Genomic DNA, 25,287 nt, shown 5'->3' on the forward strand with positions numbered 1-25,287 from the left:
AGGAAAGGATCCCGCTCGGCAGAGGAAGTGCCGGACTTTTAAGCGCCTCCTGGCGCGGGAAACGGTGTCAGCAGGTCTCCTGTCCCAGAGGATGATGGGACTTGCAGTTCGTCCCCTTTCGGCGGCCGCTGGTGGGAATGGCGGCGGCGGAGGACGAGGAACAGCAGCGAGGCAGAGGGCACAAGGTGAGTGGGAGCACAGGCACAGGCACTGGAAGCACGTCCCCGAGTCAACAAGGAAAGGATCCCGCTCGGCAGAGGAAGCGCCGGACTTTTAAGCGCCTCCTGGCGTGGGAAACGGTGTCAGCAGGTCTCCTGTCCCAGAGGATGATGGGACTTGCAGTTCGTCCCCTCTCGGCGGCCGCTGGTGGGAATGGCGGCGGCGGAGGACGAGGAACAGCAGCGAGGCAGCAGCGAGGCAGAGGGCACAAGGTGAGTGGTAGCACAGGCACAGGCACTGGAAGCACGTCCCCGAGTCAACAAGGAAAGGATCAGTGTATTAAGTAAAATGAGGCTGTGCACATCAGCGAAGTATAACTGTAGCTGTGTGCACTAGCGATGTTAAATATAGCTGTGCGCATCAGCAAATTAAATTTGAAGCTTTACGCAGTAAGTAAAATTAAGCTGTGCACATCAGCAAAGTAAACTGTAGCTGTGTGCGTTAGGCAAACAAAGCTCGTAACCATAGATACGGTGAAACCATGGAGCCGACGAAGAAAATGTGGAATGTACGTCGTTACAGTGGGTGGTAGAGTATGCGATGAAGAAGTGAAGCGGGTGATGTCACAGTAGGTTGAAGACTGAGAAAATGGCAGTGTGGCCTATCTTTGTGGAATGCAAAGAGTCTCAGTGTGACACACAGACAACTACTGAGGTCCAGAGAGGCAACAAGGCTGGAGCGAACCACCACAACTCACACAGCAATGGATCTGTGACAGAAACAACATGGAGCAAGGTAATCCGTATCTGAAGGCTTGCCATGAAAATTACTTGCGGTTAGAAGATCACGGAAATATGCATGGGGTCCAATAGTGTGCTGGCAGCTCCAGGATCATCGACAAAAGAAAGTGTAATATCCCACAGGAACAGACGACAGGAATACTCGTTGTAAATCATGAAACGTTTAATCGTACAGGAGCCGCAAGGGAAAATGACCACCCAGCCAAGAAAGCAAAGTCAACCATCCCAAATGGAACAGTACAGTGCCAACAATAACAGAATTCAACATTCCAAAAGCAATCTCGGTCCTTGCTCACGCTCATGTTAGGGCCAGAGATTGCTGTTGGCATGCTACAGTTTGGAAGGAACTTGTAAGAGGAAAAGGTGCCATCAGACTGTAAGGAGGGATATTTCATTAGCATCCCCAAGAAAAGTGACCTGAGTAATTGCACAAACTACAGAGGGATACCTCTTCTAACTACTCCAGGCAAAGTGTTCAACAGAGTCATCCTGAACAGAAGAAGGAACAAGGTGACCCGATGAATCCTTGGAAGAGTTAATAGAGAGATGCTCCAGTTACTACATGAATCCTTAAAACAATTAACAGAGATACCCCAGTTACAAGAAGAATCCTTGGAAGAATAAATAGTGAGATACTCCAATTACTCAATGAATCCTTGAAGAATTAATGGAGAAATAATCCAGTTAGCAGACTAATTCTTGAAAGATGTAAAAGAGAGATACTCCAATTACCAAGAATTCACGAAGAGATGCTCCAATCACCGGTGGAATCCATAAAATAACTAATGCAGAGATTCTCCAATTACCGAGAATTTACAGAGAGATGCTCCAATTACCAGATGAATCACTGATAAAAATAAAGGAGAGATGCGTCAACTACCAGAATAATCCTTGAAAGTATTAACAGAGAGATTGTCCAATTTCCAGATGAATCATTGATAGAAATAAAGGAGAGATGCTCCAATTACTGCAATTACCTGATAAATCCTTGAAAGAATTAACAGGAATACTCCAATTACCAGAAGCATCAGTGGAAGAATTGACAAAGATACTCCGGTTACCAGATGAATCCTTGAAAGAATTGACAAAGATACTCCGGTTACCAGATGAATCCTTGAAAGAATTGACAAAGATACTCCGGTTACCAGATGAATCCTCAAAACAAAGCCATGCCTAAAATATTGAACCCTCACACTAATGGTAACATATGATTTCTTGAGCATAAATAATAATTATTACTTATTTTCAATTTCCGATCTAATGTACTTGCAATGGCTGTGTTTTCTCCTTCATCACAACAACTCACAAGTGTTAGAAGGTACTGCATAACACAAACATTTTTAAGCAACAAATCTCTCACTTTCACAGGAGTTATCACGTATTGGGGATGCTACAAAATCTTTATTATAGGAGAATTTCTCATATAGGATTTTTGACTTTCATAACGTTTTACCACTTTCAACCATAGAGCTGACCTGAACTAGAAAATGAGAGCGGGACCACCACAGGATTGACAAAAGACCTCTTATGTGGCCATGAAAAACAGGACGTTCTAATGGAAAGCTTAGATAAACTTAGACATGGGATCACTGCAGAGTTTACACTGAGGATTCTATGCATTCAATGGCATCTCCTAAATTCGAATATAAGTTAGATGAAGGGAAGAAAGAAAGTGAGACCAGTGTGTTGCTTGATGTTGTAACCGATGTCATGCACACCAATGTCTCAGACCCTCCATCTTCTCAGAATTCTTTAGAGGGAAATTCCTTACATGCAAGAGTTATTGGGACTAATATAGAAAGTAAGGGCCTTATTACAACCACGGTGGACCATCGAACTGCCATTGTCCAATGACCACCGCACTGCGGGACCACCCGCAGTATTACAATTACAATTACGGCGGTCGGAACGCCATCAGACCATTGTCACCGCTGGGATCAAGTATCCCGCTGGGCTGGCGGTCTTTCCATGGGAAAAATGTGCTGCCGTTGCAGCAGCCAGCACCGCTGAGCATATTTTGAGTTGGCTCACCCCCACCCTTTTCATGGGGGTGCAACTGCAATCAAAAAGGTGGCAGAGAGGCAACAAAGGGGGCCCTAACAGGGCTCGCTGCTGCTCCAGGGCCTGAGGGTGCAATCACTTGTTGTGCCCCCCTGTATTTATGCCCCCCAGTTCCTGAATGTTGTGACATGCCATATAGTGCAGGAACATGCAGATGCCGCTGTCACTGCGGCGGTCTGCATGTAACTCTCCAATGAGCCTTACAGACTGCCGCTGTTGCATTGCCGCCTTTCCATTGCCTGCCACGGATTGCAATCATAATTCAGCGGGTTTTGGTGGCCCTCTCGCAGGGTGGTGTTCGGCCCACGGGAGGACCGCCAAAGTCATCATAAGGCCCAGAGACTTTTGTGTACATTTATTGTTTTTTTGCTATCCATAAACTACGAGTTAATAGTAAGTATACAACTGTGGAAAACTCTGGACGTTTCTCCTCAAAGGCCAGCCTTCTCTCCTCCAATGCAGTCTCCTTTCCTCCAGGTCTAGGAGGCTAACTTGGGCCTCAAGGTTTATTGGGCCCCTCTTTTAAGTGGTGCCCCTCTCACTCCCAGATGTGGTGGGGTGCCTTGAGAGGGTGGTGGGTTCTGGCTATCATTGTACCCACCGTCTCCTTCTTCAATTACCTCCATGTCATCCTCCTCTTCCCCATTGTCAGGGGTTATTTCACTTTCAAGTAGTGCTCGGGCTATCCTGGCTTCCTCCCAAGACCTTTCTAGGTCCTCCTTCATTACAGATATGCTCAAGCTGATCTTCCTTGCCTTGCAGAGCACCCGCAGGTCATTGATCTTCAGGGTGACCAAGTCAATTTTCATGTTTTTCTAAACGACTCAGCTAAACGTTTACCAAACTTTTTCAAACTTTTGCAACCGTTTCTAAAAGCTGGTAAACTCTGGGAAAATGGTGCTTTGCAGACTCAGAACTTGGCAAACTTTTATTTTTTTATTCTTAGGGGTCGACTTGCTGGACTTCCAGTGTTTACTAACTTATTAATTGTTGAGAACAGCTAAACACAAATTCTGGATCCCACCTCTAGGCACCTATGTGAAGAGAGTGCTCGATTTTATGGTGTGGCTGTGAGACCTCACTGTGTAATGCACTCATGACACCATCTTGGGTCCTATCAGGCTAGTTTGTAAAATCCTTAGCTCAACCCTGGGTAGCTGTGGCTTCAAGCATTCAGGAATATATTAAGAAACAGATGTAAAGCATCCAGGAGTAACAAAACAATGAAATAAAATCACAACATGATAGAAATCTGACACCAATTTATAAAAATAGATCTTAATTTTATGATTTTTTTTGGTACCAAAGCGAACACAATCCACCAGAGTGTTCTGGAGATATAGATTTTTAACCAAAACGTACATCACTGATTTTTACTCAAAACATCAACAAGCATCGGCAATTTCCACGGTTAGCGGAAACTTTGTAAAACTTTTGTAAAGTTGTGTTTGATTATTCCAGCTCACTTTAGGCGCCCAGCTCCAGCAAGGAGGAGGTCAATGGGGCCAGTAAGGATTTGTGAACAGTTGCCTGCAGTGCAAGAGGGCCACCATGTTCTTGGTCCAGGAGGGCCTTGATACACCTGATATCTTAGTCCAGAAAGTCTGTCTGCCTGGGTATGGGAGGGGACATCCACATACTCTACAGGGGGCTTCCTTCATGTATTTATGTCCTTGTGAAGGTCATAAGCTTTGCTTGTTTTGTTTACTGACACCTAAAGAATAAAGATGGAAGGTAGCTGTGGGGAGGACTGTGGAGTGTTCAGAGTAGTTTGTTTTTCTCTACAGTGGACGATTTGAACTTTGTGTTGGATATTTGCCATCCGCACAAAGTCCTTCTTTGAGGTTTTAAAATAGTTTTTGTCCTATGGAACGACAAGATACAGTCTACAAGAAAAATACATTTATCAGGCAAAGAAAAATAGAATATCTCAACAGTATAGTAAATTATAAGGATAACAGAGAGCTGGGTAGCATCTCATCTACGCACATGTTTTCCAAAGTATTATCAAATGCAACCTTCAATAGCTTTAGACAAACAAGAGGAACAACCAAAGCAAGCAAAGGACACATCAAGACAACACAAGCTCACCAGCAAAAGAAGGGCCTGTCTGCACGTGGTGGGCATCTTAAAGGACAAAGCCGCCTTCACAGTAAACTCCTCGTGCAGCGGGTTGAAAGGGAGTGCAGTGCGCTTCCTTAAGGGCCAATGAGAGAGGCCATTGTGTTTACTGTGTCTCTGAAAGTCCATGTCACCAGCAGTGGTACCCAAACTTCACAATTCGTTTGAACATTCGACTCCCAATCTCAAAGAATATTATTTCCTACCTCGAATGCAAGCTGCGGGGTCTCACTGTCTGCTGTCTGGAGGTAGCTCTGAAATAACATCTATAAGTTTCCATCTGTGAGAAAGTGCATTATTAGTTGGGGTGGTTGGGAGGCCGCCCAAGAGATAATAACACTATTCTGTATCAAGTCCAGTTAGGTTACTTTCCTTTAAACCTTAGCTCCACCCTGGGTATCTGTGACACAGAGCAGTCAGGCTTAACTCAAATGAACAAGTTTAAAATATTTATCACTAGCAAAACAGTTAATAAGTCTAAAACATCACACAATAGAAATACTTCTCCAATTTATAAAAATAGTATACATTGTACTGACCAAATAGACCCCAAATGACACAAATCGGATTCGGGGGACTGGAGATATGGTTTTTAGGAGTTTTAGAGTTTTCAGGTGCCAAAAAGTGCAGAGCACCAACCGCAGCTATTTGATCACACTAGACCGGGTCAAAGCCAAAAGTTAAGTTAGACCGCAATGGAGAGCGAGTCCGATACCGGGACCAGGTTTGTCCTGGTGAAAAGCTTACTTTCTGACTTAGTCTTTTTTTCAAGAGGATATTGCTTCTCCGCCAGGATGGGTACTGGCTGAATCTGACGGAAGGCTTGACAACGGGGAGTGCTGCTCGGCATTGGTCCCAGTGAAATCCTCCACAATGGAAGATGGAAACTCTTCTAGAAGTAGAGCTACTTTCAGAGGGCAAACCAAAAAGTTGAATCAGTGCTAGGATGTGAAGACTGTGCCCCTGGTTCAGTGGCAGTCCCGTGGTAGGCTCTGGTTCTTTTATGAAAAAGTTCAGAAAAAGTTTCTGAGTGTCCGCTTTTGCAATCTTGAGGGGAGAAGTACACTCTAACATAAGCCAAGGGTCCAGGCACACTTGGTGAGTTAGGCCTAAATTTCCCAGAAGCCACCAGCAGGCTCCAGGACAATCAGCTGGTCCCTTCTTTGTTTCATGCTTCATGCAGCATTGTGTTTCTGGAGCTCAACTGGTGGCTAGCCAACTAGACCCTGGAATCCACTCTTCTGTCCTGGGTTCAAGTGGGAGCAGGTCCAGCACTTACGATTTCTCTCCACAGGTAAAACAGCAGGCTGGCTCCTTCTGAGTTCCAGACCTTTTTTAAGAAGGTGTAGTCCTTCCTATGTGTTCCACAGATCCAGCAGTGTTCTGGGGAGGGTCTGAAGAGGTGTCAATGGAACTCCCAGGTCTATGCTTAGAGACAGAAGACAAGGGGAGGTCAGTGTGGGTGAAACGTCCAGTGGAGCCGAGAGTCCAAGACATCTGTGGTCAGTTCACTGCCGGAAGAGGAAGGAAAAGAACTGTAAACGAACTGGAAATGGAGACTGAACCAGAAATGAAAGGAATGGACAGAGAAGCTTCACTTTCCTATCATCACTATTCTCTGTCGAACTCCCTCCTAAAGAACCACAGATGATGAGACCAAGGTACCACGATGATGAAAACCATTACTCTGACAAAAGACCACACATCCAGGAACCACCTGGTACAAAGGTCTACTGTTTTTTTTACCTTCAACCCAGGGCATGATTATCCATTTCTATGCTAAGGTTACGTAATTACACCAACCCGCGGCACAAGTGGCGGACTCACACTTCTAAATTCTCTCCTCCTTTCACCACCACTAACAACACCACCCGCCACCGGTTCTGGCACAGTCACCTTAAAAGGACCCTGGCTGTTACCCATCAGTAAGCAAACGGGGGTACCACAGAGGAAGAAGAGGTACCAGCCAAGGAATGAAAAGGGCCCGAGAAGGAGAAAACACACGAGTGGTGTAATTATATTGCTCCTGTGGAAGAGCAGAAGATCCCAGTGCCACCAGAATTACCGTCTAAAATATATTGTACTTTTATAGAAACAAATGATCCCAATCTGGCTAATATAAGTTCTGTTTTAATCTTGAAACACATAGTAACACGTTATGGTCTTGAGGGCTTGTGCATTACACTGTCACAAAGCCTAGTAACACCCTGTGGTGATGCAAGCTTGTATTTACACTCTCACGAAGCCTAGTGTCAGCCTATGGTACTGCAGGCTTGTGCTTTACACTCTCATGAAGCCTAGTGTCAGCCTGTGGTACTGCAGGCTTGTGCTTTACACTCTCACGAAGCCTAGTGTCAGCCTATGGTACTGCAGGCTTGTGCTTTACACTCTCATGAAGCCTAGTAACAGCCTGTGGTACTGCAGGCTTGTGCTTTACACTCTCATGAAGCCTAGTAACAGCCTGTGGTACTGCAGACTTGTGGTTTACACTCTAATGAAGCCTATTAACAGCCTGTGGTACTGCAGACTTGTGGTTTACACTCTAATGAAGCCTATTAACAGCCTGTGGTACTGCAGGCTTGTGCTTTTGCACCCTCACAAAGCCTAGTAACAACTGCAAAGGTAGTCACTGTGCTTAGTAAAGACTATACAGGAAGTCACTGTGCCTAGTAAAGTCTGTGCAGGACGTCAAGGTGCCTAATGAAGACTGTAAAGGATGTCAGGGTGCCCAGTAAAGACTGTACAGGTTGTTAGTGTGCCTAGTGAAGACTGCAAGGATGTCAGTGTGTCTAGTAAAGAACTACAGGACGTCAGTGTGCCTAGTAATGACTGTAAATGACATCACTGTGCCTAGTAATGACTGCAGAGAATGTCACTGTGCCTAGTAATGACTGTACAGGAAATCTCTTATACAGCAGCCAAACCCTATGTTGACACCTTGTTCTCTTTGTTGCTCCTCAGACGTTATCAGGGACAGTTTTTGGAGTCCGGTCCCCAGCGCATCGGGAGCCGCTATCGGAAGGCCATCTTTGTGGAGTACACGGATGAGAAGTTCAGCCAAAGCAAAGTGTCTGAGACGCCTGGCACTGGACTTCTGGGGCCTGTTCTCAGAGCAGAAGTTGGTGATCAGTTTAAGGTGAGAGGATAGTCCTTGCCTGAGGCTTGGGGTTAATGTTTTCTGCTTGGCCTCAGAAATCAGGAATGGGCAAGGGTGGTTGAAGGGGTCGAGGACATGGTTTGCGGAAGCAGCCTAAGGGGGAATAGGCGCTGGTGTTGAGATCTAATAATAGAACGCTGGTGTTGAGGTCTAGGGATAGGACACTGGCATTGAGATCTAGGATAGGATGCTGGCATTGAGATCTAGGGATAGGACGCTGGCATTGAGATCTAAGGATAGGATGCTGGCATTGAGATCCAGGGATAGGACGTTGGTATTGAGATCTAGGGACAGGACGCTGGCATAGAGATCTAGGTATAGGATGTTGGCATTGAGATCTAGGGACAGGACGCTGGCGTTGAGATTTAGAGACAAGACACTGGAACTGAGATCTAGAGACAAGGCGCTGGAATTGAGATGGAGGGATAGGACCCTGGTATTGAGATGGAGGGATAGGACGCTGGCTGTTAGAAATGGGGGACTCTAGTAGGCAATGGCGGGCGCCAATGTCCAAATAGGGACCCTTCTTTCCAAGTCAGGACAAGTGGGCTATCCCCTTTGACAACCCCTGCTCAACCCTGTGGTAACGTAGCACGAGCAGTTAGACCTATCTCAGAGGCAGTGTGTGAAGCATGTATGACCACGTACAACACGGCAGTAACGACACCACAAAAGGACACAACTCAGGTAGGTATAGAAAAATAATATCTTTATCTAACAGTTTAACTCGAAATTCTCAAAGCGTTTCAACAACTACAATTCACGTCAACCAGTAGGGACTCCAAAAGGCAATACGTATTCACCAGAACGTGACACTGACTGAGTCCAAGGCTGGGGTCTACGTGACCCGTTGCGCACCAGATACCTGTCGGTGAAAGGGGACACAGCACGCAGCTTCTCGAAGAAGCGGAGACAATGACAGGCGGACTCCCAGCAACCACAAGTCCGGGCTGCAGAGGTCCGATGCATGCACCCACAATGATTCGGGCACTCAGGGACAGGTGGGCTCTCAGCGGCAGCAGCACGCGGCGGCCCGGGCTGGTGGTGGCGATGACTCTCGTCGTGCAGCTCCGTGGTGGGCTCACAGCGGCAGCAGTTCTCTCTTAGCTGCGGCAGCCCGCGAGACGATAACAGCAATCCTCGACCAGGGTGAACAAGGCGCGGGCACACAGCGGCAGCAGCTCTCTCTTAGCTGCGGCGGCCCACACGACAAATCCCAGTGATGCAATGTTGACAAAGGTCAGTGGCCACAGCTCTCTCTTAGCTGCGGCGCCCCACAGGACAAATCACGATGATGCATGTTGACAAGGGTGCGGGCACACAGCGTCAGCAGCTCTCTCTTAGCTGCGGTGGCCCACAGGACGAACCACGATGATGCAAAGTGGCAAAGGGTGCAGGCACTCAGTGGCAGCAGCTCTCTCTTAGCTGCGGCGTCCCACAGTACAAATCGCGATGATGCAAAGTGGCAAAGGGTGCAGGCTCTCAGTGGCAGCAGCTCTCTCTTAGCTGCAGTGGCCCACAGGACAAATTACGATGATGCAAAGTGGCAAAGGGTGTGGTACTCAGCGGCAGCAGCTCTCTCTTAGCTGCGGCGGCCCACAGGACAAATCACGATGATGCAAAGTGGCAAAGGTTGCGGGCACTCAGCAGCAGCAGCTCTCTCTTAGCTGCGGCAGTTCACAGGACAAATCACGATGATGCAAAGTGGCAAAGGGTGCGGGCACTCAGCGGCAGCAGCTCTCTCTTTAGCTGTGGTGGCCCACAGGGCGAACCACGATGATGCAAACGTTGGCAAGGGTGCGGGCACTCAGCGGCGGCAGCTCTCTCTTAACTGCAGTGGCCCACACGGATCCAACAAAACGTTCAAGGGTTCGGTTTCAGGCGGGCTCTCAGCGGTGGCTGCTCTCTCTTAGCTGCAGCGGCCCACATGGATCCAGCGAAAGGTTCAAGGGTTCAGATTCATGCGGGCTCTCAGCGGCGGCAGCTCTCTCTTAGCTGCAGCGGCCCACACAGATCGAGCGAAAGGTTCAAAGGTTGAGATTCAGGCGGGCTCTCAGCAGCGGCAGCTCTCTCTTAGCTGCAGCGGCCTGCACAGGTTCAGCGAAAGTCCGCAGTCCTCACAGTAGAACTAGAGGCTCCGGATTACTCGACGGAGGCCTCACCTGCAAGCAGAATTCCTCGCACAGGAATTCCGACGGCTGATGGGGTGAAGTCTAATGTCCCTGAGACTTCTGCAGGAGGCGCTCTCGATTCAAGCCCTCAAGTAGTTTCTTCGGCAAGCTTGGTGAAAGTTTCAAAGTCCTTTCCTCTGTTCACTCGGACAGAGTTTCGTCTTGGCATCCAGAAGGAACACACTCGGATAAAGTTCCAGCGCAGCATTTTATACCTAAAAAGTCTTTGTTTTCTAAGGTCGTAAATCACTGATTCCAGTCAGAACCAGTTTGGTGGGGTCGGGGAGCACTTGGTTTACGAGGTGACATCCTGCCCTTTCAGAATGAGGGGGTCTGCTATCAGACGCCCAGTGGGAGGTGAAGCCATCATTCACCTTGCCAGGCACGGCCCTGCTCGGATCAGAGTCACCCCTCCCCAGGCACTGAATACCAATCTCTCTCTCCAGCCAGGTCTGACCCAGCTGGCCTTGCTGCTCCATAACCAGACAGCCAATACACATACTCGCAGAGCCTACAGTAAATCTTAGGCAAGAAACTACTGCGTTTTCAGAAGAGGCATTTATACACATGGGATATATAAACGGTCCTTACTAAAAAGGTGTCTCTCAATGTCCTGAGCACAAACATATCAAACTAGAAGTTCCTATCAGGTTCCTGGGGCCAGATAGGGTGATAGAACGTAATCCTCAACCGACCCAGTCTGGCCTATGAGACCGGATTGTGTCACAGTAGCGACAGTGAAATGGAGGGAAACTCACTATTGGACATGCTACACAGATCTAGGCATTATGGTTATCCTAAGTCATACAGTCATTTATATACAGGGAGCATTCGTGCTGTGGCACTGATTAGCAGTGTCACGGCGCCCAGAGCGTCTAAATCCAGCCAACATAAAAAATAGGAAGAGGAGAGGGGAAGGGAGACTGACGCAAATAATGCCAGGTCTAACACTGGCATTGAGATCTAGGGATAGGACGCTGGCATTGAGCTCTAGAGACAAAACACTGGTGTTGAGATCTGGGGGTAAGACACTGGTGTTGAGATCTGGGGATAAGACCATGGCCTTGAGATGTAGGGATATAGACTTGGTGAGGTTTGGAAGACACTGTTTGGATAAAGGATTGATGCTGTGGACCAAACCTTTTGTTTTTGTGATTGACGTACTATGGTGATAGAAAATTAATTTGTCAAGGTTGATGATACACTGTCTTGATGTGGGCCAGGGGTGTAACCCAGGACACTGCATCCCCTAGAGCAGGTGGCCTCACACGTCTGGGGGCCCCTTCATCTTAAGGCCAATACATTTCTGGGAGAGATCGAATTCTCAGGGACCACTCCCTAGATATTGTGCAGGGCCCATCGTCTTGCATTATGCATGTATATAAGATTAACAAATGGCAGCCCAGTCTGTGCTGTCGATCTGATAGGTACGTTGATTCCCTGCATCTATCTTAGTATTAACGATCAAAGTCTTTAAAGGAAAATCTTGAAGTTAAATGTTGGCACCCTTAACGATCCGGGGTGAAGCATAGTAGGCAATAGCCAACACTCTACAAGTATATTACACAAAATCAAAAAAATGTCCTCTTGTGTATCCTTCACAGTTTGCAGTTGAGAGTCCTTTTATATCTTACTTCAAGATTCTTTATGCTAAATTGCCAGTTGCCCAGCATTGTAATGCCTCACACTCTGAGATCTCTTCATTTCTGCCTCACATGCCACATTGGATTATTCACATTTCTCTTTCCATATTACCACTCTCAGATTAGCTTCCGAAACTGAAATGTTATATACTTCTTATTGCAACTTGCCTCTCTACCACCACGTGTGATGTCTTTCATATAGAGGGAATTACATGATGGCAATATGACAATCTAATAATCAGACGCATTTTCTGCCCTATTTGTCTTCCAATTTGTGAACATACCCTCCCTGATCTCTGCATTTGAAGAGTGGCAAAACAAATTGAAGACATTCTGAATACTCAAATTCGCCATGCCAGTGCCAATATGAATTACTTTAGAAAATCTTGTAAGGCAACAGAAACCGCCAACAACAAACTCTCCTTCAGAAAAAAACGAGATATCTAGCAGCTCAATGCCCACCTTGAAAGAACCCCAATGGACATGCTGCCGGAAGGTATACACACCTTCTACAAATTGATCTCCACTGCACTGTACAAACAGAGAGCAAAATAAATGCATTCAGGGTTGACCTCTAAAAGAAAACCACATTGGTTAATGACAATATCAAAAGAATGAAAACACAACTCAACATTCTACAACACAAATGGAAAAAATCAGGAGAAGAAATAGACGAAAGCATGCTACAGCACTATAACAGAGCCTACAAAAGAGCAATCAGAACCACAAAAAAGACACCACTACTCCACATGCATAACTGAAGCAGACTGCCCTGCTAAAGATTAGAGTTCTGCAATGCAGAGTGCCCAGACACAGAAACACCACAATACCAAGACTTTTGTTACAAAACCTCCAATTAATTGATCTACAACACCGGAAAATACCCAAACATTGCATGACGTGGACACCACAGTATACCACAGACTACCTCCAATACCCTGTCACAAAAAGATTTCCTTTATATTATCATTTCAGTCAGACCATCAGGATCACCATCAGAACCAGCACCACCAAGAATCTTTAAAGCTATCCTTTACTCAACCTGTGCAGAAGAGGTAGCCAGATGCCTACTCAACAAGTCCCACCGGAGCTTAAAACCTCCTACATCAGACCTTTCCTCAAAAAGAAATCCTCAACCCATCTGATCCATTAAACTACAGACCTATATCAAATGGACCGTATTTTGAGAGAGCAGCGTTTACTCAACTTTCTTGAAGATCAATAGTTCAGTTTCAGACTAGGCAGAGGCCCAGAGACAGCCATCAATCCTTCTGCGCTGATCTAAAACTCACACTGAACAAAAATGAAGTAGCTACCTTGTTCCTTCTATATTTATCAGCTGCATTTGACACTCTCACCTCCACATGCTACTGCAAAGTTCCAGAAGCCCAGAACCTGTGGCAATGCTCTGAAATGGATTGCTACTTATCTCACGGACAGACAAAATGTAGTCTACCTATCGCCTTTCACAACACTCCTCGCACACAACACTCAGGGGTCCATCATACCCCCCTGTTTCATTAAACATACACCTTATCCCCCTAACCAAATCTCATTAAATCATAAAACCGCACCTGTTATAACTATACAGATGACACTCAAATCATTTAAAAAATTGAATAGCCCCGAAGACCTCTACAGTTCATAAAATGAAAAAATTTAAAAAAATTCAATGACTGCCTCAGTGCCATAAACACATGGATGATGAGTAACCATTTAAGGTCAATGCCACAAAGACAGAGATGATGACCTGCGGACAATGGCAAATGTACCAGCTGACCGCCGTACGGCCTGAGGAACTTCAAGCTCCTCCAATAACATCAAGAGAAGTTAGAAATCTAGGAGTAACCATGGATACAGACCTATCCTTGATATCTCATGCTTACAATGTCACAGAGTGCCTTCTACGCAAGGAAAACACTGCGTAGCATCTTCGTACGCAAATACAACGATTCACAATGCTTCTGCAAAGCTTCTTCTCCGCCCTCACCCATGAGAACGCCTGACTCCAGTCCTGTAGTCACTCCACTGGCTACCTATAGCTAAAAGGGCAAAGTTCAAGGCAGTTTGCATTGTTCACAGAACCTCTAAGGAAAAGGGCCACTATATGTACAAGTTAAATTCAAGCAATACAAACCAAACAGAACACTGTGCTCCAAGTTTGCACAATTTATCATCATCCTACCGTGCCATAAGAAATCCGTAGGCGGCACTGCTTTCTCAGTACGTGCCACCAAGCTCTAGAACTTACTACCAGTCAACATTAGGAGCACCCAGGAGCATATACACTTTCGCTAAGAACATGGGTATTTCCCATATAACTGTTGTTAAACAATGATGGACGAACCCAAATTATGTGTGGTACAATCACTAGTAGGCAGTGTTTTGGAACCCACTGGGTTTGTTAAAAGACCCCTCACACACCAACCTGGTTGGTGTCATGCTTCATCATTGGGGTCCCAACCGGGTGGCCGAATGCCCCCCCGGTTGTGCTACGACGCCTGATTACAGCGGAGCTGGTGTGGTGTAAAGATGTGATGTGAATTAAAAATATCTCTGAGAATCCTTGCCTCTCTAATTTTCTTAATGGCGGCTCAGAATATGATAAAAAATTATTTGTGATGCAACTAAAAAAAGAATGAATTATCTTATAGTTGTCTATGTGATGGGTCTACATGTTTCAGCCCGCAGGGGAATGTAGGGGGGGCTTTCTTCAGGACCGGTGAAAGTGGTGAGTGGCAAAGTGAGTAGTGCCATGTGGAAAGTGAAAACAATGAAAAAATAGTACCTACACACGCGCTAAGGTGTGTGGACTGCGTGTCTACGTACTCACGGACATGGGATAATAAGAAAATATCCATCTCAACAGATCTCTCCTCTTCTCTATCCCTCCAGCCATGCCAGCTCTGGGCCACAATGCCACACAAAATCTCAGATTGGACCACCCAGTGCAGTGCCCAGTAAAGCAGACTACGGGCTTGATTTAGAGATCGGTGGATGGGTTACTCCATCACAAACATGACGGGTATCATGTCCACCATATTATAAGTTCTATTGGATATCATGTGCACTTATAATGCAGCAGACAGGATATTAATTAATTTATTTGTGTTTTCTTCTGTAGTGTGGAAATAGCATGTCACATTTGTGTCAGAGTAACCCTCCCACCATTTAGTTGTCTAAATTTGTGAGGTGCTCAAAGTGAAGGCAATATGCACTGGTACCCTTGTGATGGGCAACAATACTGGTAGTGATCTGGTCACAAAAACTAGTAATATTCACAATAAAAAAATAAAAAAACAGGAGGGCCCTTTTCACATAATACAGCAAACTAATGAAGGATATGACAGAATTTCGTAATTTCAGGGCTTCTTCTGCTCCCACGTGCAGTGGCGGGAAGACAATGGTGACTCTCTGTGTCATTTCAGATTGTGTTCAAGAACCGCGCCAGCCGCCCGTACAACATCTACCCCCATGGACTCGCCAGTGTCGGGGCTTTCAACCCAAGGGCAGCATCTAAAGGTAAGAGACTTGTGACAAAATGTATAATATTTACCCCTTACAGGATCACTGGCCTCTGGAACTGCTCCCCTCTCCATCCCCATCTCTGCCCACTTTCCAGCTTCCAAGAGTTGAAGAAAACTCTTTGTCCGCCTAGAAGCCAAACTTTCCTTGCCTGTTGAAGGTCACCTATATTCTACACTCATTTCTTACACATATATTCAGTAAAGAAAAACCTTGCCTGTCCTGTGCTTCCTGGCAGGTGAAGGGCTTGATTTTCCCATTGGCTCAACCATTCGGGGCTTCCTTGTTCCCAATCAAGAGATTTAATCACATGCCTCCTGCCTCTGTCTTCCTCAACTGGCTTTGTGTTGCAAAGAGGAATCAATTAAAGCCGATCTGCATCACACACAGGGCCGAGCACCAAAAAGCTACTATTTTTCACTTAGAACGACAAACTTTGCTCATCTGCCAGGCACCTCCACCCCTACTCCACCAAACATCTGCAAATTCACTACTGTGGCTAGGCTGTGGCTACGGCCAGAGGCAGTGCCTTAGCTGACTAGACCTCAAGGACACTGAAGAGCATTTGTCTCTCCGTAAGACCATCGAGGCATGGCTAGGTTTCCATGACCCTCGCCACTCTTAGTGCTCTGTCAGACCATCGAGGCATGGCTAGGCGTCCATGATCCTTGTCACTCCTAGTGCTCCGTAAGACCATCGAGACATGGCTAGGTGCACTATGACCCTCGCCACTCCTAGTGCTCTGTATGACCATCGAAGCATGGCTAGGTGACCATGGCCCATGCCACTCTTAGTGCTCTGTATGATCATCGAAGCATGGCTAGGTGTCCATGACCCTCGCCACTCCTAGAGCTCTGGAAGACCATCGATACATGGTTAGGCGTCCATGATCCTCGCCACTCCTAGTGCTCCGTAAGACCACCGAGGCATGGCTAGGTGCCTATGACCCTCGACACTCCTAGTGCTCTGTAAAACCATTTAGGCAGGGCTAGGCGTCCATGATCCTCGCCACTCCTAGTGATCCGTAAGACCAACGAGGCATGGCTAGGCGTCCATGACCCTCACCTCTCCTAGTGCTCTGTAAGACCATCGAGGCATGGCTAGGCGTCCATGATCCTCACCACTCCTAGTGCTCCATAAGACCACCGAGGCATGGCTAGGTGCCTATGACCCTCGCCACTCCTAGTGCTCTGTATGACCATCGAAGCATGGTTAGGTGACCATGGCCCAAGCCACTCTTAGTGCTATGTATGACCATCGAAGCATGGCTAGGTGTCCATGATCCTCGCCACTCCTAGAGCTCTGTAAGACCATCGAGGCATGGCTAGGCGTCCATGATCCTCGCCACTCCTAGTGCTCCGTAAGACCATCGAGGCATCGCTAGTTGCCTATGATCCTCGCCACTCCTAGTGCTTTGTAAGACCATCGAGGCATGGCTATTTGTCCATGATCCTCGCTACTCCTAGTGTTCCATAAGACCATTGAGGCATGACTAGGTGGCTATGATCCTTGCCACTCCTAGTGCTCTGTAGGACCATCGAGGCATGGCTAGTTGTCCTTGATCCTCGCCACTCCTAGTGCTCCGTAAGACCATTGAGGCATGAGTAGGTGTAAATGATCCCAGCCACTCCTAGTGCTTCGTAAGACCATCGAGGCATGGCTAGTTGTCCATAATCCTCCCATTCCTAGTGCTCCGCAAGACCATTGAGGCATGGCTATATGACCATGACCCTCTCCACTCCTCATGCTTCGTAAGACCATTGGGGCATGGCTAGTTGACCATGGCCCATACCACTCCTAGAGCTCTGTATAACCATCGAGGCATGGCTAGGTGTCCATGATCCTCGCCACTCCTAGTGCTTTGTAAGACCATCGAGACAAGGCTAAGTGACCATGGCCCATGCCACTCCTAGAGCTCTTTGAGATCATTGAGGCATGGCTAGGTGTCCATGATCCCCGCCACTTCTAGTGCTTCGTAAGACAATCGAGGTATGGCTAGGTGTCCATGATCCCGCCCCGACTAGTGCTTTGTAAGACCATCGAGGCATGGCTAGGTGTCCATGATCCCTGCCACTCCTAGTGCTTCGTAAGACCATCGAGGCATGGCTAGGTGACCATGAACCATGCCACTCCTAGAGCTCTGTATGACCATCGTGGCACGGCTAGGTGTCCATGACCCTTACCACTCCTAGTGCTCCGTTAGACCACAGTAGAATGGCTAGAAACTCAACAATTATGACATTTTCAAAATTTCTTTTAAGGTAATCAATCAGTAATCAGTTCTTGTAATGTAAATCTTCTTTTATTCGATTTTCAAATAATTCATGTTCATAATGTTGAAACATCACACAATGATTGAAGTATTTCCAATGCATTTACTAGGAATCCGAATGCAGTTCAGGACTAGCTCTTCATCAGGGGAAAATGTCCTGCCATTAATTTCATGAGCGCTCGCTTTTTCTTTCCCACCAAAAACGCAGAACGTTCATTGATTTTGATTGTTAGTGTTATTTGCTAGATTATACAGCATCTGAGTATAAATAACCCTTTACTGGGTGTTATTTACTACATTGTATAGTATCTGAGTATAAATAATCCTTTACAGCTCACTCTTGCTGCCTAGAAATAGTGAAGTGCTGAAAAGGAGGTGACCTGGTTGTCCTCTTGGACAGTATTGGTGGCCCCGGGACATCAGTCGTACGTGCGAGGACCAAGACAGGGTGCTGCACAGTAACCCCTACCTGCCCCAGGAGCCCAGGACATGCTCCCTCGGTGATCACAATGACCAATTGCTGTAGACAATCTAGAACTGAGCACATAAACATTTTACAAACATCTGGAGATGTGTCTCATCCCTCGGTTATTAATGTTTGTTATATTTTTAACTTCTCTATCATTAAAACTCTTTTTCTCCTCTGAGAAGAAGTACTGGCTAAACATTGAGTGCTCAGAGAGTTTCTTATTGTTTCATTCTGCCTCCGAGTTTCTAAACTTCTCTTTCTGGGATACCTGGCAAGAAAACATCGACTGCTCAAGTTCACGCCCTGTGGAGAGCCAGGTTACCAAAGAGAGTAACTTTCTTACTCAGTGCCACAGTAGTGTTGGCCTGGGACAGCAGTGGTACACACCAGTACACAAGGCTTACTGCCTAGTAACAACAGGCTGACCTAGAACCCAAGGAAAAGGCCTGGGGTGATGTTCCCTGTTTCTGGAGGTGGCCTACGTCCCTCTTCATGGTGGCACCTTGGTGGCTGCCTAAAGTTGTCTTCATCCAGCACCAGCCCTGAATGTAAGCCAACAGACTGGGCACTTGGAAAGGATCGCTTATTATCTGCATACCACCGACTGTTAAACAAAACTATCACACGTTTTAACTTCGGTGTTCCAATCTGCCTGTTGTAATATTTGAAGAAGTTTACCCCCAGGTATTTGGTTATAAAGTGACCCTAATGATCTCTTTGCTTTTAGCAGATAAAGATGTGAAGCACTTGCCCATCCATCCACAGGAGACCTTCGCATACAGCTGGCGAGTGACTCCTGATGATGGACCCACCTCGTCAGATGCCCGCTGCCTGACACGCTTCTACTACAGCTCCCTGGACCCAGAGCGCGACATGGCATCCGGTCTTATCGGACCCTTGATTATCTGCAACAAGGAGACGCTGGACCGGAGAGGAAACGAGGTGAGTCCTGGTCCTGATCACTGGTCACATAACAAAACTGAAGGAAAGAGGGGAGTCCTGAGCCGAACCACTGGCCCTATTACCCCAAAAAGGAAAGAGCCGCTTCCTGGACCCCTTCCACAGTTTACTTTACAAGTTGCAAAGAAGAAGGGCACAACAGGAGGGTGACTGTGAGTCATGACACAATCTACACTCAATCGCTTAAGGTGTTGGGGAGAACTGTGAGTGGGGATTTGGTGCTCATGAAAAGGCTACATTTGCTACAAACGTGCTCTCTGTAGGAAGGTGTTGCATTTTGTGGATATGCTGGTTGGGCCTCACAGTGTCATACTATCACAATAACCAAAAGATGGTCCTGGGGTTCACTACAATAAACCCGTGGCTCAGTCCTGGTAATGTTGCAAAGAGCAGTCAGGCTTTACTAGAGGAACATGTGTTAAGCATTTCATGGACAATAAGTAATTGACACAACTCAAAGGAAATCCAGCACCAATTTATAACAATAAAGCTGATTATTTTTTCAAAAATAAATTTAGACACCAAAATAAACACAATTGGATGCAGAGAACCGGAGTTATGGATTTTAGAAGAAACAATAAAACAGTGCAATTCTCAACTGCAAAACTTTACCATTGCGGTCAATGAGGAAAAGCACTAGTGACAATCGGTCACTTGCTGGTCGTGTTATATGGACCCCGTGGAGGGTTAAGGTGATGCAGGTCCCATGACAAAGCCACAACCGTCAGTTAAATTTTACGTGGCCCAAGAGGCCCGGGTGCAGAGTTGTGCTTTCTGTCCTCGGTGGGGAAGCGGAAGCAATGGGACACCTGAGTTTACCGCTTAGACGGTGCTGGGAAGGAAATGGATGCAAATGGTTGACAACTGGGCCACTGCTGTGGCCGGTTCAACATGCTGCATTGTTCCCTCTTGTTGCAGCGTCGAGTAAAGATGGTGGTCACCAACAAGTCTTGGTAACCGTAAGGTCAGCAAGATGATACATCGACGTCCGGGGATCCTGGGGGAAATGGTAGCTACCCGAAACTTACTGGAGGTCAGTACTATGTTTCCCACAATGCACTGACCATCTACCTTTGGGTGATCCCTCGAAGGGATCGATGACTAGCAATTATTTGGTTCCAGGAGCCTGTCTTTGCCTGTAAGCTGCCGGGGACTTGTGCCTCTTGTCTAAGGGAGTCTGGAGTTGCCTTTGGCGCTCAAAGGGGCCCCTCCGTCTGGGGGAGCCGGTCTTTGGTCCGGGAAGAGTTGCAGTCGTGCAGTTGCAGGGTGGTTGCTACAGGTGCAGGTTGTTTCACCTTTGCTTTGTGCAGGTCCTGGAGTCGCAGTCAGGTCTCTTTGTACTTAGTTGCCAGGTCTGATGTTCTGGTGTCAGGGCTGTCCCTGAAATCCTAGATTTAGTCGCGTTAGGGGTGTTGGTGCAAGTGGCCAATGGGCTATTTGCCCCCGTGACAAATCTACCCCTGAGTTGACCACATCTGTGGGTGGGTGTCACCTTTTCTACCCAAAAGCCTCTATCCTGACACTTTTAAAAGTGTCAGAAACCTTCCTCGTCTCTACAGACCAGGTAGCCAACCCTAGGGGTGTGGCTAGCCCTCTGGAGGTGTATGCCTGGTGACAAACTAATTTTTCCACCTGCTCGGGTGCAAATGTGCCTGGGGACAGGGGAAGGGCCGCTTCCTCCTTTGGAAGCCAGCCTGCATGCATATCAGAAACTGTGCATGCTTTGACGCTCACCGGCTTGATGTGCTACATCACTACCCATCCGGCCAGGCAGGGAGATGTCACCTCCTTCTTGGGCAGGACTTTGCTTCTGACTCCTGGGAGTGTTCACATAGCCTGGCAGGAGGTCTCATTCCTGTCTTGGCGGTGGCAGTTGCAGGCTTTCAGCCAGCGCAGAGGAAAGGCTGGGTCAACCAGGAGGGTAAACTCTAAGATCGGCACCTGGGTGCATGCCACATCAAAGCCGACATTGGATTCATATCAGGGGTGAAGAGGCACATTGTTTGATACCAAACATGACCATGTTTGGCGGTACCGCAATGGAGCTGGCGACCTCATGGGTGCCCCGGTGCCAGCTCATGTTATCCTATGGCCCGCTGATCACTTATAGTACTCTTTAATGGAGAAGGCTACTCTAGGGACATATACACTTGCATTTATATGTCCATACCTTCAATATACTGTACCCTGCCACCTGGGTTTAGGAGGGCTACTTTAGGGCTGACTGACATATATTAAAGATAGTGCTTTGACTTTACCACTCCTGGTGAGGGCAAAGTCGAGTTGGAGCAGTTTGCACTGTTCCTGCAGTCTGCAACTGCAGGCCAGCTGTAATCTGCTTACTTGGTTCACTCAGAGTGGCACAAATAGTGCTTCAGGCCCTGGTGACACCTTTAACACCCATGCCATGGGTACCATTGGTATTACTTTACTAGGGACTGGGGTTAAAGTCCTTGCCTATTGGGAGAACCAATTGGCACTGGGGTCTGGGAAGCAGGCTCCAGTGCACTTTCAGTGTCATAAGCATCAGCACAGGCTCAAAACGTGGGGGGACCATACGAAAAGGGCACTTTCCTACACTCTGGAACTTCCCCATTACTGTGTGTGTTACAGGCTTTTCGGTATTACTTAGGGAATCTGAGCAAGTGAGGTGAACGTCTCAGTAATGCATGGGTAGTTGTTTGGAATACTGTAAACACAGATGCAAACGTGAGGCATTGCCCCCTTTAACCAGCCAGTCCTGAAATCCCCAGTAGCATCCTGTGTTACGATAGGTACAAGAACAGGCATACTTTGGGAACGTTGAAGTTTACCACAGAATGAGAAAACAACTTCTAGCCATATCATCATGTTGAGAATAACCGTACAGACTAATGCCCTTGATCTCAGACTAATGCACGTGATCTCACCACAGACAGCTCTTCATTCAAGGCTGAGGTCAGAAAACATTCACCACAAGTATCAAAGAGGTCCCATTGTCGACTTCTGTACACAACGCCAGACTTAGGAACGCGCATCCTCAACGGGGAAGGATCATGGTCTTTAGGTTTTTCAGTAAAATACTGACAGAGACTTCAAGGCGCTGGAGGGTGGTCAGAACCAAGTGAGGAGTCTTAGGATTAGATGGAGGACCCCTCTTAGGGCTTTGTTTTCATATTTACTGCTTTGGGGAGGTTCCAGGATCTCCCCCTTAAAGAGCTCCTGGGAGACTCTCTGGAGCGACAAGATCCAACTGCACATTGGTAGGGACTGCGCAGATACGGGGTTCTATCAAGTACCTACTGAATGATTTGGGGAATCTTCAAGGACTATAGGGAGCGACATAAACTGAATTGTTTTTCAAGGCTTGTTTTTGGTAAACATAGTGCACTAGGATCATCTTTTTAAGCTGGCATCTTTGTTCAGCTGGGAGTTGGTGGCTTGGAATATTGAACCTTCTTCCAAACTTTGATTTCAGGGTTTCTGCTGAAGTTTATGGATCTTTTTTGTTTTTCAAATTTATGGATGACTGCAGTGTGGCCCTAGGAACAGGCGGCCTCTTAATTTCTATGGAAAAACTAGGGTTTCATTTATTTCACAAAGGGATTTCGGCTGAGAGCAGCTGAACTGCTTGTGTGATAATCCAGGAAGAAAAGAGGCATTTCCACTAGCAATCCTTCTGGAACTCGGTCTCCCATGTTCTTGGTACCGCTGGTGTCGGTAACTCTGGGGGGAGTGAAGTTACTGGGAGGATTCTCAGACCACTCGTAACGAGGGCCTAAGCGTCTACAAAGATGGTGGATCCCATTCAGGCTTTTTTCACCAGACGAAGGTGACCGCCTTCATGCTTTGAACCAGAGAACCAGTAGATGTCCGACAGGTGTGGTGAATATACACTGCCTCCTGCCCGTCAGCATATTCCCTACCACTGACCACTCCTTCTTCCCTTTGTGTTGTGCTAAATGTAGCCTAGCAACTTGAGAGGTTGACTGAGGGCATAAGGTTTCACTCAACATCATAAATGTAGCCTGATCTTTTCTTTCCAGCTCATTCTCTGCCCTTTTAAAAAACTCTGGATAAAAGGAGAGATCCCAGAATGAAGAGAGGAGTTTTAAACCAGGAAGATCCAACCTTTTTGGATGGGGGGCACGTAGTCGCATATTAGCAAATACTTGTGCTTCAGTGGATATTGGCTGCCACCCAGAGCCTCCAAATTAAAAAAATATCGCCAAATCCAACCAGTAGTTGATCACGGTCTGCACTTCAGAAGGATGTTTTCTGCACCTATCTGGAGAGTTGTTTACCAAGGACAGGGTTCTGCTTGTTGCTTTTACTCCTCAAGAACAGGACCAGATCTGGGGTCTGGAATGAAGCTTTGCTGCTTCGACTTTGAAGAAGATTAAATGCTTCTTGCTGTCGAAGGGCGCTGGCACCAGACCATGAAAAATCAGAAAGTAAGGCCACTGGACTGAAGCCTGTGTGAAGGCAGCCTCAAGGAAATGAGCCACTCTGCATCAAAGCTGGACAGTGATAACCCAAGGACCATTCCACTATGTATAGGGTTGAGTGGCAGCAGATACCATTGCAGTGCTGCAGGTGCAGTCAGCATGCCTCATCCCAGAGGTGAAAGGATCCTCTGTGCTGGGACTTTGTAGCATCCCTCCTATGCTTCAAAGACATTCATAGGATTTTCCTTTCCACCCAAGGACACTGGATACTGTCCTGTGCCTCAGACGAGTTAGTGCGGTCATAGAACTGTTGGATTTTATGCCGTGTTTGCATCACAAAGTGACGAAAATCGGCGCAAATTAATTTTGTCCAATTTACTTTCGCGAAAGTAGGGTGAAGCAGAGCATATTTTCGATGCAATCACCCAAGGTTTCTGATGCTAAACACAATTTACTACATAAAGTAGACCGGGTTTAGCATCATAAAATAGCGCACCCTTCAAGCAGGCGCTATAAAGGAGAAATGTTTTTTTTCTCCTTTATTTTCCGACTTCGCATGTGTGCTTCACTGTACAGCACACATACAAAGTGAGAAATGTTGAAAATTAGTCTAAGCATAGTCTTCCAGTACAACATCTATGCTTGACTCACGGAGACACCCTTGCACTATGGAGCAGAGATGTCTCCGTGGAGCACAGCAGCTGATTTCAGCACCGGGGCTAGGCAGAGGGGAGTTCCATATTTCAGCAAATTCTGCTCCATCCAGATCAGAATTAGTGAACCCTTTACGTATAGTGCCCATATGTGGGTTGTCAAACGGAGAACTTTGTCTTGTCCCGGGACCTTATCACATGCGATTCCATTGACTATCAGGGCATTATCACATGGGATCCCATAGATTATCAGGGCCTTATCACGTGCGATCCCATTGATTACATGAGCCTTATCACATGCGATTGCATTGATTATCGGGCTTTATCACCTGGGATCCCTTGGATTATCAGGGCCTTATCACATGCGATCCCATAGATTATTGGGGCTTTATCACACATGGATATATAGATTATCGGGCCTTATCACATGTGATCCCATAGATCATCGGGCCTAATTACATGGGATCCCATAGATTATCGTGACTTTATCACATACGATCCCATAGATTATTGTGACCTTATTACATGTGTTTCCATTGATTATCAGGGATTTATCGCATGAGAATCCATAGATAATCGGGGCTTCATCACATGTGATCCCATGGATTATAAGGGCCTTATCACATGTGACCCCATAGATCATCGTGCCTTATCACATTCAATTCCATAGATTATCACAGCCTTATCACATGCTATCCTATAGATTATCACAGCTTTATCACATGCAAACCATAGATTATTGAGGCCTTATCACATGTGATCCCATAGATTATTGCAACTTTATCACATGCAATCCCATAGATTATCGGGGGCCTTATCACGTGTGCTCCAGTAGATTATAGCAGCTTTATCACATGCAATCCCATAGA

The 25,287-nt window shown here is 46.7% G+C and overlaps 1 protein-coding gene across 1 annotated transcript in view; it reads left to right on the forward strand.

The window, feature by feature from the left end:
- Positions 1 to 25,287, forward strand: part of F8 (coagulation factor VIII) — a 589,495-nt gene that overhangs the window by 315,733 nt on the left and 248,475 nt on the right. Inside the window, exons 9-11 of the mRNA XM_085630970.1 lie at positions 8,103 to 8,277; positions 15,541 to 15,634; positions 19,106 to 19,320. Coding sequence (XP_085487096.1) covers positions 8,103 to 8,277; positions 15,541 to 15,634; positions 19,106 to 19,320 — 484 coding nt within the window. The remainder of the gene's footprint in view (positions 1 to 8,102; positions 8,278 to 15,540; positions 15,635 to 19,105; positions 19,321 to 25,287) is intronic.

This window comes from Triturus cristatus, chromosome 10 (genome assembly GCF_964204655.1).
Source record: "Triturus cristatus chromosome 10, aTriCri1.1, whole genome shotgun sequence".
NCBI classification, from domain to species: Eukaryota; Metazoa; Chordata; class Amphibia; order Caudata; family Salamandridae; genus Triturus; species Triturus cristatus.